Source organism: Triticum urartu, chromosome 5 (genome assembly GCF_003073215.2).
Source record: "Triticum urartu cultivar G1812 chromosome 5, Tu2.1, whole genome shotgun sequence".
Taxonomy (NCBI): Eukaryota; Viridiplantae; Streptophyta; class Magnoliopsida; order Poales; family Poaceae; genus Triticum; species Triticum urartu.
The window spans coordinates 190,044,927-190,064,398 of record NC_053026.1 but is presented as its reverse complement, the minus strand read 5'-3'; the positions used below and the strand labels follow the sequence as shown (position 1 = coordinate 190,064,398).

The 19,472-nt window shown below is 43.1% G+C and overlaps 2 protein-coding genes across 2 annotated transcripts; both read left to right on the top strand.

The window, feature by feature from the left end:
- The first annotated feature begins 725 nt into the window (after window positions 1-725).
- LOC125555808 (probable histone H2AXb) lies at window positions 726-1,441 on the top strand. The gene is made up of 2 exons (XM_048718651.1): window positions 726-1,024; window positions 1,109-1,441. Exons 1-2 carry the CDS (start codon window positions 827-829, stop codon window positions 1,328-1,330), a joined length of 420 nt encoding a protein of 139 aa, XP_048574608.1. The 5' UTR covers window positions 726-826; the 3' UTR covers window positions 1,331-1,441.
- Window positions 1,442-9,943: 8,502 nt separating this feature from the next.
- On the top strand, window positions 9,944-13,178 carry LOC125508358 (tetraspanin-8-like). Its single transcript, XM_048673055.1, has 2 exons — window positions 9,944-10,492; window positions 12,669-13,178. The coding sequence occupies exons 1-2, from the start codon at window positions 10,007-10,009 to the stop codon at window positions 12,972-12,974; spliced, it is 792 nt and encodes a 263-aa protein (XP_048529012.1). The 5' UTR covers window positions 9,944-10,006; the 3' UTR covers window positions 12,975-13,178.
- The last annotated feature ends 6,294 nt before the right edge of the window (window positions 13,179-19,472 follow it).

The window sequence follows — 19,472 nt, the reverse complement described above, 5'->3', positions numbered from 1 at the left end:
AACGCAAACCATAACTTTTTGCCAAACATTTGTGGAAGCCATCCAAACACACGCCACACAAAATCTGCCACACCTAACCTAAGGCATGACTACCAACCAAACAGTTTGATTTTGCCACACATTATGGCAAGCCACAGGTGTGGCTAGTACCTCACCTTAGGCGTGGCAATTTGAGTCTCCAACCAAACAGCCCCTATATCTCATTGTAGCAAACCTCCGTGTCGAAGAACTACTATATCTTTTTCGTCAGCGAAACTCGAAACCGATCTCCCCTGCAAAATAAAAAGAAAGAAACTGAAACTGATATAGAGTTTGGAGGAAACCTTGTCGAGACTAATAAATAAATTGGGACCAAATCAAGTGAACTACTAGTACATGGCTACATCTTGCATGGGCAGGGGATGCTGATCCAATTTTTCTGGTTTGTGGGTTATTCTGGCATCAGCCTAAACCCATGCCGCTGGCCGCTGGATGCATCGGCTCTGGAACGGACGGCACGAGGCCTGTCCGACTAACGGCTAGCATCGGATAGACGGTTTCCCTCATTTAGTTATTGCTTTTCTGCAAAAAATTCCCGTCACCCGAAATTCCCAATTCGCGCCAAGCCCGACGGAAAATCCGGCTCCCCCTCCACGTCACTGATCCGCGGCCTCGCGCTCCTAGCCAATCACGCGCGGCCTCCCCTCCTCTTTATAATCTGCCGCCGCCCCCTCTGTTCTGCCATCCCAAGCACACCCAGCGCCCTCCACCTGCTCCCAGATCCCGGCCATCTCTCCACTCCGGCGACCACCGCACGAGCGCGCTCACCCTCCACCGCCACCCGAAGATGGCCATTGCCGGCAGTGGGAGGGGCAAGGCGAAGCCCGCGGCCAGCGCCAAGTCCGTGTCCCGGTCGTCCAAGGCCGGCCTGCAGTTCCCCGTCGGCCGCGTCGCCCGGTACCTCAAGGTCGGCAAGTACGCGCAGCGCGTCGGCGCCGGCGCCCCCGTCTACCTCGCCGCCGTCCTCGAGTACCTCGCCGCAGAGGTACGCGTGCCCTCCCCGGCTGCTCCTTTCCCCATGTCCTGTCACTCTGGATCTGACCGCTTCTTTCTTTCTCTTCTGATTCAGACCCTGGAGCTCGCCGGGAACGCGGCGCGGGACAACAAGAAGAACCGGATCGTGCCGCGCCACATCCAGCTGGCGGTGCGCAACGACGAGGAGCTGAGCCGGCTGCTGGGCTCGGTCACCATCGCCGCCGGCGGGGTGCTGCCCAGCATCCACACCACGCTGCTCCCCAAGAAGGCCGGCAAGGGCAAGGGCGACATCGGCTCCGCTTCCCAGGAGTTCTAGATTAGATTAGTATGGTCCTTGTGAATGGTCTGGGTTTGTGTGTCATCGGTGACCATGGTGGATCTGGTTTGAACGGAATGCAGCTCGCAATCTTGTTCTTGTCGTTGCTAATCCGCGTGAAGCCGAGATGCTACCGCTTTCTCCGTCGCTCAAACCGTGGCGTGTTTTCTTTAGTCTGAAAAATCCAGTTCGAGGTTCAGAGTCCATCTCGCTGTAGCACTGAGGCGGGCACTACACGTGTCCGGGACTTCCACTCGTGGCAGCACGGGAGGGCCGGTGCTGGGGCGGCGACACTCTCGTTGTTGCAGCTGTAGGTGGTCGGCCATCTCTCATCGGCTGGGCCCGTGCGTGACGTGCAGTGATGTGCGTTTGTGGCGTTAGCTACGCGTACTGCCGTGACCCTAGTCTCATCGGCTATGCGTGAAGCTCACCTTATACACGTTCTAAGCCTTTCATGTAGGTAAAAAAATCTGATGTGGCTTCTTATTTAAGAAGAGAGAGATGAGTATGATGACCAGAAAGAAACGATGCTAAATCATTAAATGAAATAAGCTTAGCAACCATAAGTCATAAAGAACAGCTCATCTAAGCACCCATACATCAGCAATAGCTTCAGAACTCAGAAGCACGATCCACTAATTTTTTTCCGGGTAGAATAGAAGCGCAATCCACGTTGGCTGACTACTGATGTGACCATTAATATACTTATTTCTATTTAAATTGTACATACACGCTAGTTCTAAATAAATGAAAACCACTCACGTAATTCCATAAATGAATAGGCTTCATCTCCATATGAGATGCATGGAAGTTTCCAAGTTCCGAAGACAAAGCTGGCAAAAATACCTATTGGGCCATCCTCTCCTCTGCAACCGATCATTATTACACCAAAGTCGGTTGTTGTGCAACAACCACATAAACATCTTCACTTCTTCTTGGATACAACTCCTAAAAAATAGTAGCATGCAGCAGGAATCGACCAGGACCACAAACACATAGACAAGCAGTACCACTACGATGAGCCAGTTATCTTGACTAATGAACAGCACCGAGATTTAAGAACTCGAGCATCGACGTAATTGAACATTTTTCTGGAAATTTAAACACGACATTTTTAAATGCAAACATTTTTAAAAATTGTGAAAAAAAATGCAAACACAATTCAGAAACATGGAACACATTTTAAATCCTGAAAAAATATTGTTAATTCTGAATTTCTTTTGAAAACACAAACAATTTTGAAACCCTAAATTTTTTAAAACACGATTTCTTTTTGGTATTTTTGGACTTTTTTGAGAAATACGAATAAAAAAATTAATTGATGAACATTTTTTTGAACTTTGCGAATTTGAAAATGAAAAAAAAAGATTCATAAACCTTCTTAAACGTCTAGAGGTTCCCAAAACCGGCATCTACATAGGCAATGGACAAATTAATATGGGCTCGCCCATGTTCACTCGTATCAATTGGGTATGTGTGAAACAGCGACTGTTTGACGTCATATGCATCTAATAGGGTTTCCCCTCAACAGGCGCCTGACTGGATCGATGTTGTCGCCTAGTTAGGCCAATGCCAATGCATTTTTTTCTTTTTTGTCAAACAACTTGGCATGGTGCCTTGTATTGGCCATATAATCTCATGGAATAAATTTGGGTCATGTGACGGATGCCGGAAAAAAAATGTGGTCTCAAACGGACCCTTCTCGCCTACCCGAGCACTCTCCGTTGAATATGGTTTATTTTTGAACATGCATAAAAATGAACTAACTTTTGCCAGTAGGCAGGCATACCCATGGTAGGCACCCATGCGAGGTTTGAGTTAATTCCGACACAGTATGCAAGTTGTGTCACGTCGAACCATTTATTGACCATTTTTTCACCGAGAAAATTCCAGAAAATGCAAGAATTGTCGGAAACTCAAACAACTTGGCATGGTGTTTTGAATTGGTCATACAAGGCCATGAATAAAAATGGACTCTCAAACAGACCATTTTGGCCTACTCGAACTCCCTCCGTTGAACATGTCTATTTTCACATGCATGAACTGACCCCGACTTTTGCAAGTAGGTGGACATGCCCATGGTAGTCATCTATGCCAAGTTTGAACGAATTTTGACACCGTATGCAATTTGCGTCACGTCCGGCCATTTATCGTCGAAAACTTCAGAAAAGATGCAAGAATTGTTGAAAACTTTGACATGGTTCCTTGAATTGGTCATACAATACCAAGAAAAAAGTGTAGCCATTTTAAAGATGTTATGAAACAAAGTGCTCCCAAATAGACCCTTCTGGCCTACTCAAACACCCTCTGTTGAACATGTTCTATTTTTTGACATGTGTAAAATGAACCCAACTTTTGAAAGAAGGTGGCCATACCCATAGAAGGCATTCATGTCAGGTTTGAATAAATTCCGACACCATATGCAAGTTGCGTCATGTCCGTCCATATATTAGGCATTTTTCACAAAGAAAACTCAAGAAAATGCAAGAATTGCCAAAAACTTAAACATCTTGGCATGATGCCTTGAATTGATCATATAAGCTCATGTTTATGGCGCTCAGGCGCCGAGGTGGACGATGGCCATCGGAGGTGGAGAGGAGGGCAAGGGGTAGGATGTGTGCAAGGGTGAACGCCACAAAATTAGAACATATGGCCTTTTAGGAGCGGCTGTGCAAAAGGTTGTCACATCAGAGTAGTCAATGTCCCACCCCCGTGCAAGTCAAAGCTGATGCACATGGATAGGACTACGGGCGACACACTCGGCAAACTGTTAGGATCCATATATGCATTTTCATAGCATTCAGACTAATTTGACACACAACAAATAGTTTTAAGACTTATGGTTTATTTTACACTTAAAAATATATTCAAGAATTTTAAAAAATGTTTGGCGCTTCCAAAAAAAATTCACATTTTTTCTAGTTTAAAAACTTTTCTCACAAAATAAAAAATGTACCCTTTTTCCAAAATTTATTCACATATTCAAAAAATGTTCGTGGAGTTTCAAATAACGTTCGTGCTTTCAATTTTTTTGGAATTTTTAAAAAATTCTTGCTTTCAATTTGTTTTGTTCACAAATACAACAAATTGTTCGAGGAAATTCAGAAAACATTTTTGGTTTCAATTTTTTGTTATACTTATTGAAAAAATGTTTGAAAATTCCAATTTTTGTTCGTGTTTTTTAAAAGTTATTGGTTTTCAAAATTTTGTTCATACTGTTAAAAAATGTTCATATTTTATCATTCTGAACAATCTTTTAAGGACACGAACATTTTAAAAAAATTCTTGTACATTTTCTGAAAATGCGATTTTTTAAATTTATAACAAAATTGGGAAAAACGAACATTTTCTAAAATTTTGAATTTTTTTTAAAAGCGTTAATTTTTTTTGAAAAAAATAAAACTTGAAAGAGGAAAGAAACAAAAAAAAAAGAAAAAGAAACAAAGGAAAAAATGGTTCGTTACACTAAACTGGTTGCTGTGATTATTCTTATAGCTGGCGTTTCTGTATTGAACAGCGAACTCATCAGCTGGACAGGTTAGCGATGAGTGCTTACCAAACTGAGGTGCACGGTTCAAATCCTTTGGCTGTCATTTCTTTATCGGTGTTTTTTTCCATAGTTTTCACGTGATAATGGGCCGGCCCAGTCAGGAGGCATGCTAAAAAAACATACATACAGAGTCGTCAAAAGACTATATTGCCCTTTATACGTTTTATTAGGAGGGGGTTGTACCGAAGCGGGAGTCAAACATCTTCACTTTTCCAGGGGGCAAAACCTTCTAGAGCATTGTCTGCTGAAACTGCATTTTGTAGGCAGAGCTTGCAGAGCAACAACCCTCCTTCCCCTCTATCAATCTGATTTTGTCGCTCTCATTTATTTTTTGATATGTATGTCCGTATTGTGCAACAAGCGCCACAGTCTCAGAATGTCGGCAGCGATTTCCGTTGTGTTTCCATGCTGAAGATCAAGAATCCACTGATCATTATTCAAGGCCTCGGCCACAATTCTGCTTTCGCGCCGCGCGTGACTGAAGAGTGTCGGGGAGGCCGTGCGCAGCGGTGACCCTCCAACCCATGTACTCTTCCAAAAGGTAGTTGAACCCAAGTGGAGGTAAAGAAGACGTGGGAGGTAAGCGCCGAACCCAAGTGCAATACCATGGATCGTCACAATGTCCAGGGTTGGCCTTTTGAGGAGGTGTGTTGCCTCTGCCTCACGAAATTTGAAGCTAACGCGCACCTCGTGTGTGGGTGCTGTTTTATTTGAGGCGTTTGGGGCATAGTTGCGGACTAGCTTCCGTTCATTACAAATTGAACGTCAGTTTTCACCACCTCCCTACAGGCAGTGGCGGAGCTTGCTTCGAAAAGCTGGGCGGGCTGGGTTGGCCTGGCAGCAAGGGATTGTTACTAGCAGGCTTGATGGGCTGGATAGTCTGGCTATAAATGTGAGGTGGAGGTCCAGAGCTGGGCGGGCCATGGCCCATTCGGCCTTGCTTAAGCTCCGCCAGTGCCTACATGAATGGTGGAACCGGCACATTCAACTCTTTGACTCAATAAAGTGCAACCTTTAGCAAGATTCTCATGTATTTCCTCCGTTTCTTTTTACTCAGCATGTAAGATTTGTTTGAAGTTGAATTACGCAGAGTTTGAACAAATTTATATTAAAAATATCAACGTTTACAATACTGAAATTGTATAGTATGAAAATTCATTTCATGATGCATCTAACAATATGGATTTCATATTGTGAATGTTGATATTATTTGATATAAAGTTAATCAAACTTTACAGAGGTTGATTTGACCAAATTTTATATGCAGGCTAAAAAATAAATGAAGGGAGTACTATGTGTTAGCGTCATATTTTTCAGAACTCCTCCCTCCTCATCGTGATTGATGGTGTGTTTCTTGTAAAAGTGGACCTTGAGCAGCATAGGTTGTCTCTGACAACCATCATGTAGTTTCAGTAGTTCCTCTTTTCCTTGTCTTAATGAAAAATTGACGGAGCGTCTGTCTTGCATTGTCAAAAAATAAATTCACAACTACTATTTTAAAAATTAGGGGAAAATATATATCTATCGTTTAATATTTGGCCGTCGATTGACAAGATTTCTTCATGTTTACTATTTTGAATAATATGTTACAAATATCAATTTATTTCAAAACAAGCATTCATTAATGAAAAGGATAAAAATCCAAAAAGATATAAATGCAATAAAAGTTATATATATTGAATTAAGATTTATTAGTTTCTAAAAGAAAATGTTTACACACATGTGAAAGTTGTTTTTATTAAGGATTGAGTGATATAGTTCTTGAATTGCATAGATATCACAGTTGCAATCTCTAGGGTCTAGAACGACGGCTTCTGGTTCAACTTTGATTTTTTTGTCTGTGCCATTCTATCATTTGTACCGATGTACATTGCCTTATTAAATACTGATGGTGCAGACTAAATGCATCGCTAGGACTCAACTATCTACAAGCTGATCTTTTCCTAACACCTCCCACATCTAATGTGTACGTCGGACAACACGTGTTACATATTCCCTCAGAACATGAATTCAACAACAATAAAAAATGAAGAGGGGGGGGGGGGGGGGGTCATGTCTACCACTATCCGTGTTGGTTATCTTCTTGGATGTTTGTATAAACCATGTCGGATGTGAGCGGTATATATAGACATATGCACGCGCGCGATAGGAGGTAGGAAGAAATAAATGAGATCACAACTCAAAGACAAGGTGGATGGTTGTAGGTGTAGCACCCGAAGATGAGTTATTGACTTAGCTTGCTACATATTTTATTAAATGAACTATAGGAGTCTTAGTGGGATTGTACATCCACTCCTCTAACAAAGTGAGGTTGTTGTGATTGTCTAGAGATATTGAGATCAAAGATAGAATCTAAAATAATAATAATTTATCTAGCTACAATATGTTGTGTTAAGATCTTTTCAAAGAAAATATACCAACTCTTGTTATCTATAGAATCAATTTGACCAAGAAAATCAATGGTTGAATGATGTTGTGATACAATATAAACATTTAAAGAGTATCATATGTTATAATAAGTGTCCACTGTATTTATCTCAGGCGACGACGTGGATCAATCACATGCGACGACCCCAGTGGTCGATGGTTTCTTTCTTCCTCCCGACCACTATGCCAAAGGAAGGCAATGCAATCTTCAAGTTGAGTCCATGGCTTGCACCAGTGGAGGTTTAGTCGGACCAAGTGAGCCGGCAAAATTTGTTCAATTTGGGTATTGTTTTGGACTTGATAGCAACTATATTTGCTTCCTAAGGTCCTCTATATGTAAACTAGGGGACTTTGTTTTAATTTTTGTTTTAGTCCTGGTCCTTCTGTAAGATGCACTGTACCACCACTTCCGAAGTGCATTTGGGGCCTTCGAGCCCCTTCCTCGTGTAAAAAAGAGAGAGCGCACCAAATCAATTTTAAGAGAGTCCAAAAAAAATTGATTTCATTGACAAAATGAAATGTCCAAGCTATTCTTGAAAATTATTCCTTTCAATACATAACTTTTTATTACCATGATAACACTATATCTTGATTATAATATATATTGCAAAATACTTTTATTACGATAAAAGAATGTATAAAGGGGAGGCGGCGATGATTGCTTCTCTTTGCAGTTTGGTCCTCTGGACGGCCTCCGTGACATCATTATGACCGTACTGGGGTGAGGCATGACAAATACTGGAGTATGGTTCTTGGATCTGCAACTCTTCCACAATTTCTTCTCGAGGGAGGGCGCTGGTCTAGAAAGTTGTGGCCTTGATGGCTTCTTGTTCGCTCGCGATCAACAACGACATGCTCACTTCGGTGATAAAGCGGCATGCGATGGCGTGCCATCAACCCGTATGGGGAGGATGAAGACCGTCGACCCAGAGACATTGTTGTGTTTTTTCTTTCTATTTTTTGATAGTGTCTGTACTGCTAGTTTGGTTATTATATCTCACAGTTTTTCTCGCAAAAAAAGAGAGATATTTACATATCGAAAAAGGACACACTTCATCCTAAAAAAAAAGGACACACTTATATTGTGGAATAAACGCTCATGTATTTAAGACAAAGTCTTACATATCGCAAAAAGGGCGTTTGGATATTTGCTGCAAAAAAGGATAACATATGAAAGTGAACAAAAACGTAGCATGTCGGCGCGTGTCACAGAAATGCAAATCAATAGAGTTGGTGGGTGTAGAAAAACACCGCTGGCTGCACGTGTTGCTATTAACCTTCATTCATCAACGAGTTCTGTTTGCTGCAAAAAGGAGTTCGCGTCTTGATGAAGTCGTGCTCGCGGACTTAGATTATTAGGGCATGGCCAACGCTCCACTCTAGATCGGTGCTCCACCCCTTCACGTCGGATTTAATGGTCCAGACTACAAAAAGATGCTGCTTGCAGAATGAAACGAGCGCCTGCAGAGGAGGCGGCCTCTTCCTTGACAAAAGGCAGCTTCAACTCTCTTCTGGCCAATGCCCTGACGACCTTCCTTGCTTTAGCTCACCTGCGTCCAGGGAGGGGAGAGAGAGAGAGATGATGTAAAGACGTGGACCACTAGGGAGGCTGCAGCGTTGGGTCATTCTCATCTCATACGGTGGTTTCGGTCCGAAATATCTATGTGGAAGTTGGGGCATCTGTATAGTGATGCTTTCATTGTACATGCCCTTAACATATTGTTCCCCACTTCCCTTCCCCTTTTTCCCGTGCCAAGCATGCACGCAGACGCAAGAGCTGGGATTTCTGGCACGCACACTGAAGCGTGTATAGCCTGCAAAGTGCCAAGAAAGACGGTAGCATCTCGTCATCAAGTAGGAACAGAAAGGCTTTGGCCTTTCTGGCATGTCACATCTACCCACCCACTTTATACGTGCAGCTGCTTTTGTCACTCGTTTGTTGGCATGGAGTCCTACAATGCAAAACGATGATAAAAACATACTCCGAGCATGAGGAGATGCCTTGTCAAATTCAGCAATAAGATTATTTACATATGCGTTTCATGCCGGTTAAAACACCGCAAACTATTCAAAATTTGTACTTGAACTGCCAAAACGCCATATGTTTACGAATGGAGGGAGTAGAAAATAATAAGTTACACGTAGAAGATGGTAAATGTTCGTTTATAACTATGAAGTTGCACAAGAAGACATAAAAAGAAAAATACCGGGTTAGTATTATCATCCGCGTGCGCGGACTCTCATTTCCACCTGTACTCGAACCTCGCACCGAGGAAAAATGAGAGCATACACATTCTTTGGTGAAACACCTGGAATAGTCTGCAAGACGCGGCATTTTGCACCTATCCGGCAGTAATTTGGATTGCTTGCAAAAAGGAAAACATCACTTCAAAGTTAGCATTTCTGATGAAAAAAGAATCTGAATTGTGGCCGGTCTAAATGATAAATGATATAATGATAAAAGTAAGAAAAGGTAGAAAAAGAAGGCCGCCTTTCCGAATCTCCTTTTTGTTTTCCCGGACGCCCTTTTCGAATCCCAAATTCGAATTCCACCACGCTAAAAACCCCACACCGCCCACCGCACGCCCTCCCACCTACTCGAAACCCCCACCCCACCCCCCCCCCCCCCCCCCCCCCCCCCCCCATCACGCGCACGCCCCACGAGGAAGAGGGAGCACCGAGCGGCGGCGGCAGCGGCCATGGCGCGGTGCAGCAACGGGCTGCTGGGCCTGCTGAACGCGGGGGTGCTGGTGCTCGCCCTCGTCGTCCTCGGCGGCGGCATCTGGCTGAGCCACCGGGCCTCCACCACCGACTGCGAGCGGTTCCTGGAGCGGCCGGTCATCGCGCTCGGCGCCCTCCTCCTCGCGCTCTCCCTCGCGGGCCTCGCCGGCTCCCTCTGCCGCGCCTCCTGCCTCCTCTGGCTCTACCTCGTCGCGCTCTTCCTCCTCTTCACCGTCTTCGCCTTCGTCGTCACCAACCGCGGCGCCGGCTCCGTCGTCTCCGGCCGCGGCTACAAGGAGTACCGCCTCGGAGAGTACTCCACCTGGCTCCAGCGCCGGGTCGAGAGCGCCGACAACTGGGCCAAGATCCGCAGCTGCCTCCGCGACGGCGGCGTCTGCCAGAGGTTCGGGGCCAGGGGGGAGTCGCTGCAGCAGTTCGTCACCAACAACCTCTCCCCGATTCAGGTCGATTTCCCCTTCTGTTCTTCGCCCTTGCGTTTAATTAATCCTTGTTGTTATGAGCACATTTGGTTGGGAAATAAATCCCCTGCTGCTAGTGCTAGTTGAAATTTGGGGATGCGAATCGATTGGTCTCGCCCGGGGGATGCGGAATTTCATCTCCACTGAAAAATTGTACTAGGATGATCGGTAGGTCGAACGAGTGGCAGTGCATCTGGAGTTGGTACAGATTGTGTGTTGAGTGTTCCACAGGACCGGTGGAAGAATCGTCGGATCCCATCTCCGCAAGGACCACCACACGTGACACTTCAGTTCGCATGAGTAATTGCTCTGCAATTTCCATGCTATGCTACATTGTCGATTAGTGACTTAATTTCTGTACCACTGTCTTCCACTGTGCTGTACTGCTGTTGTTTGCCCTCTTTGCTTTATTGCTTGGCTGTCTACTTGTCTATTATGTGCTAAACTGCCTTTTCTGGTTGCATGGCAATGCATTATATCGGGATAGGGGTCTGGTAAAGGCTAATGGAAGATTTGAGCAGTGGCCACTACTAGTGCTAGCAATTCAGCTTGATTCGTTGAGTTTTGTTCATGGCATGTTTGGATACAAATCGATGCCACTAGATCTTACTACTTCTTTGCGAATGTTCATGAGATTGTTTGCATAGTTGTCTGGTAAACATTAATGGAAGATTTGAGCAGTGGTCACTACTACTGCTAGCAATTCGACTTGATTTACTGAGTTTGGTTCATGGCATGTTTGGGTACAAATCGTTGGCACTTGATTTGAGTGCTTTTTGAGGACGTTCATGAGATTGCTGTTTATTTGTACACCATTCTGATCTAGGAATGACCTTGCAGTAGGATTTGCATAAACTTTTACTCAATTGTGGACTTAGTGTGCCCTTGAAATTTCTCACATTGCATAGACCCTACTCAATTGTGGGAATATCTTGTTCACGTCAATTATAGTGTCCACTTGCGAAATTGAAACTGTTGACATTATTGTACCCAAGACCTACTGCATCTGTGACTTGCTTTTCCTGGAGGTGGTTTCTTTGGAGTGCCATTTTAGCTTTTGCGAAATGCAAATATAGGATGTAGCTTGCCTGAAATCCTGAATGCATCATTCTTTCTGTATGTGTAATCCACTAGTATTACAGCATTGTATTACCTACAATTTCTATGCTACATTGTCAACTAGCTACTTAATTTCTGTACCATTGTCTTCCACTGTGTTGTACTGCTGTGGTTTCCTCTCTTGCTGTTGCTTGGCTGTCTATTTGTCTAATAGTATCATGCCAAATAGATACAGCTAGCCTGGCTTTTCTGGCTGCATGGTAATGTGTTATGTTGCGATAGGGTCTGGTAAATTTTAGTGGAAGATTCGAGCAGTGGTAGAGACTAGTGCGAGCTATTCAACTTGATTTATTCAGTTTGGTCATGGCATGTTTCTGTACAAGTTGATTCAACTTGATTTCCCTAATTTTGAGGATGTCCTTGCTATGTTTTTGCTGTACTCTATTCTGATGAAGGAATGGCCTTGTGATAGAATTTGCATAAACTTTACTGAATTGCAGACTTAGTGCTGTGTAACTTCTCACATTGCAATTTCCTTGTTGCGTGTGGGAGTACCTTGTTCATGTCAATTATAGCATTCACATGTGAAACTGGAACCTTCGACATTATTGTATTGACTTGCTTTTCCTGGAGGTGGTTTCTTTGGAGTGCCACCTTAGCTTTTGCCAAATGCAAATATAGGGTGTAGCTTACCTGAATACAGTATTCTTTCTTATGTGTAAACCACTGTTATTACTTTTTGTGGCTTCATTAGCACTATACCTGCACTTTCATGGTATGCATTGTCATGTTACCCCTCCCCTCCTGTGAAGCTTCTGCCATTTGTGGCTTCATAAGCACTATACGTGCACTTCCATGGAGGGACTATGCATTCTTGCAAACCAATATACTGATGTTTTATCTTTGGTCTGACCCTGAATGAATGCTTCTGTACTGTTGTCATTGATACTCGCATGCAGACCATCAAATATTTTGTATTTGTCTTGTGCATTTCTGCCTTGACATTTGTCTTTGAATTGTGTTTTCGCCAATGCTAAAACTGTTGCCGAATTACCAAGTCGTGTTTTCTGCAACTAACACACACTATCTATCTTGTGTTCAGTCTGGATGCTGCAAGCCCCCAACCGGGTGCAACTTCACCTACCAGAGCGAGACCGTCTGGGCCAAACCTACTGGCCTCAACTCTACCAACGACCCTGACTGCAACACGTGGTCGAATGATCAGAGGGCCCTCTGCTACGACTGCCAGTCATGCAAGGCCGGCGTGCTTGCCAACCTGAAGAACGACTGGAAGAAGATCGCCACCGTCAACATCATATTCCTCATCTTCCTCATCATCGTCTACTCTGTTGGGTGCTGCGCTTTCAGGAACAACAGGCGGGACAACTCGTACCCAGCCTGGAAGTGAGTGAGATGCCTGGCGAGGCTTAGGTAATTAGGCTGATGTTCAGCGTTAGCAGTTGGCTCGTTGTCCTGTGTCAAGCAACACTATCGTCTATCCTGTAGCTCCGATGATGTTTGAACCGTCGATAGTTGGTAATGGCGCATGCTTGCTATATTTGCTATGCTGACCTCAAACATATCATATATGGAGGTTCCTATTATCATGATATGAGATATGTTCATAAGTTGTCTGTGATCTTTTCTGCCCTTTGCATGGCCAATACCTGTGCTTAGAGTCAGTCTATTGCTTCTGTCTGCAAATGCATTATTGCTCCATGGATTCTTGCAACTGGGAACCCCAGAGACCATGGTCAACTTTACAGGATCCTCCAGAATGTACAAACTGAGAAGCTGCACTCATTCTACTGGCCATAGGTGCTTGCTTTGATCTGCATCCATGGTAACTTTGTCTCGCTACCTCAGTTTCTATCTTGCTCCTTTTTTCACCTATCAACCATGTCTCACATGCACCTCAAAGTTTTCAATAGCTCAAGTTTCTTAGTGCGTCTTGGTTTACTAAAATGCCAGTCAACCCAAGGTGAGCTCTCTGCCCAGGATTTCTTTACATGCTACATGTGGCCCTTATTATAGACTGTTAAAAATTGCATGTTTTTTGGGAGAACAAATTAACATTGTACTCCACTCTCAACTGCTTTAGGAAGCGTGTAGCTATCTCGCTAGCACTGTACAATGATCGGACCTCCATGAAGAACAAGAGAGAATCCTGATGCATATTCTTCACCGCTTTGCACATGGCAAGTTGAATCTGGCTGTTTCCCTGATCATCATGGAGACCATGTCTTAGTTTCCTCAGAGGAACCTCCACCATGTAACTTTCTCTCCTTTTCTCAAGTACACGGTGAGTCAGTTAGACCCAGATTTACTGCATGCCAATGGAGCAAGTGAATTACTCCCTTTGTCTGGGACTATTAGCCCGATCATATTTAGGATCAAGCTTTCCTCGAGGACGAATGTTGCAGACTAGGTAAATCACCATGAATGAAGTATCTACAAGTTGTTCTTTTCCTAATGCCTTCCAAATCTAATGTACACGTGGTACAATGTGTCTTCCGTATTTCCTCGGAACATGACACCACATCGGACGGGAGCAACATATATATGCACACACACTAGACGGGAGGTAGGACGAAGTAAATGCGATAACAACTCAGCGACATGGTAGATGGAGAGTAAGTGTAGAACTAAAGATGAGTTATTGACTTAACTTGCTATAATCTTTTTCTAAATGAACTATAGGAGTCTTGTTGAGATTGTACATCCACTCCTCCAACAAGGTGAGATTGTTGTAGTCGGCTAGATTTTTAGATTGAAGGTACAGCATACAAGAAATTAATTTCATTTAGCTACATTAGGTTCTGTCAAGATCTTTCGAAGCCAATATATCATCTCTTGTTCTCTACAGAATACGTTTCATTTAGAAGATCAATGGTTGAATAATGTTGTGAAACAATATCAACATCTAAAGAGTATCATGTGTTATAAGAAGAGTCCAGCGTACTGATTGTCTGAAGATGTTTAGTACAATGATGATGATATAAGAGACGTGCTCCATTGACTAAAAGAGTCTCCACTGAATTAGTTGTATTTTCTTAGCTACCTTGACTGAAAGAGAGTCCACATTCATTGACTAACTGAAATGTTCAGCCTAGCCCTGAATTTTTTCCTTATGTTGCAAAACTTCTTTGTCATAAAATTATTATTAATTATAATATCTATTAAAATACCATATATTTCAAAATAGGCTTTCATCAATACCAAATACCAGGAAGAAATATTTACAAATCAATCATGGAGCAAATTGCTTCTCTTCCCCAACCGTCACTCTCCAAACCCTAGGAGAGGGCCAATCCCTGGGGGCACCATGCTGCCACCTCTCATCTGCCGGTAGGTCGCCTCTCCCTCTTCCCCCACTGGATGTGTTAGTGTGGGAGTGTCGGGAGGCTCCGATCTACTGGATGGAGTTGTAGTTTTTTCTATTTTGAGATTTTAGGCAGGATTTTGTCGGCCGCTTTGGCATTTCCGGCGGCGATGGTGGCAGTGCTTAATAAAGTCTTCTCCGACACCACATCGTTGGTGGTGGCTACTATCCTCCGCAGTTTGGTCGCCCGGCCTCGCCTACATCGCAATTGCGAATTCTTGACATTTGGCTTTGACTTGTGTTTTCGTCAATGCTAAAACTGTTGCTGAATTACTAAGTTGGTTGCGTTTTCTGAAACTAACACACACCTATCTTCTGTCCAGTCGGGATGCTACAACCCCCTACTTGGTGCAACTTCACCTACCAGAATGAAACCATGTGGATCAAACCTCTTGGCTTCAACTCTACCAATGACCCGGCTGCAACACGTGGTCGAATGATCAGAGGGCCCTCTGCTACGACTGCCAGTCATACAAGGCCGGCGTGCTCTCTAACCTGAAGAACGACTGGAAGAAGATCGCCACCGTCAACATAGTATTCCTCATCTTCCTCATCATCGTCTACTCTGCTGCGCTTTCAGGAACAACAGGCGGGACAACTCGTACCCAGCCTGGAAGTGAGTGAGATGCCTGGCAGAGGCTTAAGTAATCAGGATGATGTTCAGTGTTAATGGTTGGTTGGCTCATGGCCGTGTGTCAAGCAATACTATCGTCTATGCTATAGCGCCGATGATGTTTGAACCGTCGATAGTTGGTAATGGTGCATGCTTGCTATATTTGCTATGCCGACCTCAAACATATCGTATATGGAGGTTCCTATTATCATGATATGAGATATGTTTAGAAGGTGTCTGATCTTTTCTGTCCTTTGCACAACAAACACCTATGTTTAGGGTCAGGTCAGTCTATTGCTTCTGTCTGCAAATGCATTGTTGCTCCATGGATTCTTGCAACTAGGAGCCCCAGAGACCATAGTAAACTTTACAGGATCCTCCAGAATGTACAAACAGAGAAGCTGGACTTAATTATTTTACTGGCCGTAGGTGCTTGCTTTGACATGCACCTCAAAGGTTTCAATGGCTCAAGTTTCTTAGTACGTCTTGGTCTACTAAAATGCCAGTCAACCCAAGGTGAGCTCTCCGCCCAGGATTTCTTTACATACTGCATGTGGCCCTTATTATAGACTGTTAAAAATTGCATGTTTTTGGGAGAACAAATCAACATTGTAGTACTTCACTCTCAGCTGCTCTAGTAAGCCTGTAGCCACCTCGCTAGCGCTGTACATTGATCGGACCTCCATGAAGAACAAGAGAGAATCCTGATATATATTCTTCACCGCTTTGCACATGGCAAGGTTGAATCTCACTATTTTCTTGATCATCAGGGAGACCATGTCTTTACTTTTCTCAGAGAAACATCCACCTGGTAACCATGCCTCTTTTTTCAAGTGCACGGTGAGTCGGCCAGACCAAAAATCATTGCAAGCCAATCGAGCGAGTGAATTACTCTGTCCGCCCAGGATTATTTGTCCTATCGTATTTAGGATCAACAACCCATGGAAGATCAATGTGGCAGACTAGGTGCATCACCATGGGTCAAATATTTGCAAGTTGTTCTTTTCCTAATGCCTTCCAAATCTAATGTACACGTGGTACAATGTGTCTTCCGTATTTCCTCGGAACATGACACCACATCGGACGGGAGCAACATATATATGCACACACACTAGACGGGAGGTAGGACGAAGTAAATGCGATAACAACTCAGCGACATGGTAGATGGAGTGTAAGTGTAGAACTAGAGATGAGTTATTGACTTAAGTTGCCATACACTTATTTAACATGAACTATAGAAGTCTTGTTGAGATTGCACATCCACTCCTCCAACAAGGTGAGATTGTTGTACTCGGCTAGATTTTTAGATTGAAGGTAGAGCATAAAGGAAATTAATTTCATTTAGCTACATTAGGTTCTGTCAAGATCTTTCAAAGACAATATATCATCTCTTGTTCTCTACAGAATACATATCATTGAGAAGATCAATGGTTGAATGATGTTGTGAAACAATATCAACATCTAAAGAGTATCATGTGTTATAATAGAAGTCCACCGTACTGATTGTCTAAAGATGTTTAGTACAATATCAACATCTAAAGAGTATCATGTGTTATAATAGAAGTCCACCGTACTGATTGTCTAAAGATGTTTAGTACCATGATGATGATATAATAGACGTGCTCCATTTACTAAAAGAGAGTCCACAGAGAATCAATTGTATATGTTGTAGCTACCATGACTAAAAGAGAGTCCACATTCATTGACTAACTGAAATGTTCAGGCTATCCTTGAAATTTGTTCCTTATGTTACAAAACTTCTTAATCATAAAATTATTATTAGTTATAATATCTATTAAAGATACCATATATTTCAAAATAAATTTGCATCACTATCAAAAATAAATATTTAAAAATCAATAATGGAGCAAATTGCTTCTCTTCCCCAACTGTCACTCTCCAAACCTTTTTGATTTTAGTTTTTAGGCAGGTTTTTTATGTCGGCCGCTTTGGCCTTTCCGGTGGCGACGGTGGAAGCGCTCAATAGTCTTCTTCGGCCACACGTTGTTGGTGGTGGTAGTGACGCAAACCCGGCGAATAAGGTCCCATCTAGCCCCCCTATCAAGAGGGTATTATCTGTGCCGGCGTCGATGGCGAATTTCCTACCGGTCATTCTAGCTGTTGAGGTTAGTCTATAGCATTTGGTCCCCCGACCTTGCCTACATCGTCAGTGCAACTTTTTGACATTTTGCTTTGATTTGTGTTTTAGTCGATGCTATGCTGAACTACTAAGTAAGTTTCCTTCTCTGCAACTAACACACACCTATCTTATGTTCTGTCTGGATGCTACAAGCCCCCAACTGGGTGCAACTAAACTTACCGGAGTCAGACCGTCTGGATCAAACCTCCTGGCCTCAACTCTACCAATGACCATGACTGTAACACGTGGTCGAATGATCAGAGGGTCCTGTGCTATGACTGCCGGTCATGGAAGGCTGGCGTGCTCGCAAACCTGAAGAATGACTGGAAGAAGATCGCCAACGTCAACATCATATTCCTCGCCGTCATCTACTCTGTTGGGTGCTGCACTTTCAGGAACAAGTAATAACAGGCCGAACAACTCGTACCCAGCCTGGAAGTGAGGTGCCTGGCGAGGCTTTGGTAATTAGGCTGGTGTTCAATGTTAATGGTTGGCTCATTGTCCTGTGTCAAGCAACACTATCGCCCGTCCTATAGCTCCAATGATGTTTGAACCGTTGATAGTTGGCACAGTACATGCTTCTATGTTGACCTCAGATATATCACATATGGAGGCTCCTGTTATCATGATATGTTCAGAAGTTGCCTGTGTTCTTTTTTGTCCTTTGCTTAGTAAATACATATTCTTGTACTCTATTCCTTCTGTCTGAAAAAGCATTGTTGAACATCCATGGATTTTTGCAACTAGGAACCCCAGAGACCATAGTCAATGTTAGTGGATCCTCCAGAATGTACAAACTACACACACAGAAGCTGCATTCATTTTACCGGCCATAGGTGCTTTGTTTGATCTGCATCTCTGGTAATTTTGTCTCACTGCATCAAAGGTGGCTTATGAATGTGTGCCTTGGGCCATTGGCCTACATAGGAAGGCACATGATGAGATTTTTAAATCTTTTGCTCCTCTTTTCACCTATCACCCATGTGTATGTGCCTCCAAATTTTTAATGGCTCAAGTTTCTAGTACGTCTTGGTCTACTAGAATGCTAGTCAAACCCAAGGGGAGCTCTCTGCCCAATATTTTTGTACATGGAACATGTGGCCCTTATTATAGGCTGTTAGAATTTTGCATGTTTATGGCTGAAAAACTAATTTCCTGAAGGATTCTGGCTCACAGCTGTTGATGATTACTGAATAAATTAAATTTGGATTCAAGCACGTTGCCATTTCTTCCAATGATCTTTTTTCAGGTACTAAAACTAGTTATACATTGCATTGCCATGTTGATGATAGAACTTATGCATGAACAACTGAACATATTCTGTACCACTACCAGTTGAAGAAAATGTATTTTTTTTTTTGGTCCAAAGACGAAATGTAGCTTTTCTTAGTTTTGATGTATTGTGTTAGAGTACGTAGTATTAGTAGTTAAGTTACCTGGTGCGGATGTTGATGAAAAAATGTACTGCCTCTATATACACTATGTATGACGTTTTGGCGGTTCAAATTTTGAACCGCAACTGGATGCATGTGAATAGGATATATGCGTATAATATTCTTACGTAGGCTGTCAATAGCTACATCCTTCCTGTGAATTTTATTAGACTTAATTTCCCAGTTGTTTATGTACTTTTCGATTTCAGAAATTTCACCATTCGTTTCCATTGTGAAAAGACAGTGACCCTGTTGTCTTACATTTTCATTTGGCAGCTTATTTACGAACACTTGTCAACTTTTCCTTTGAATAAGTGAGCACCGCAAGTAGTTTCAGG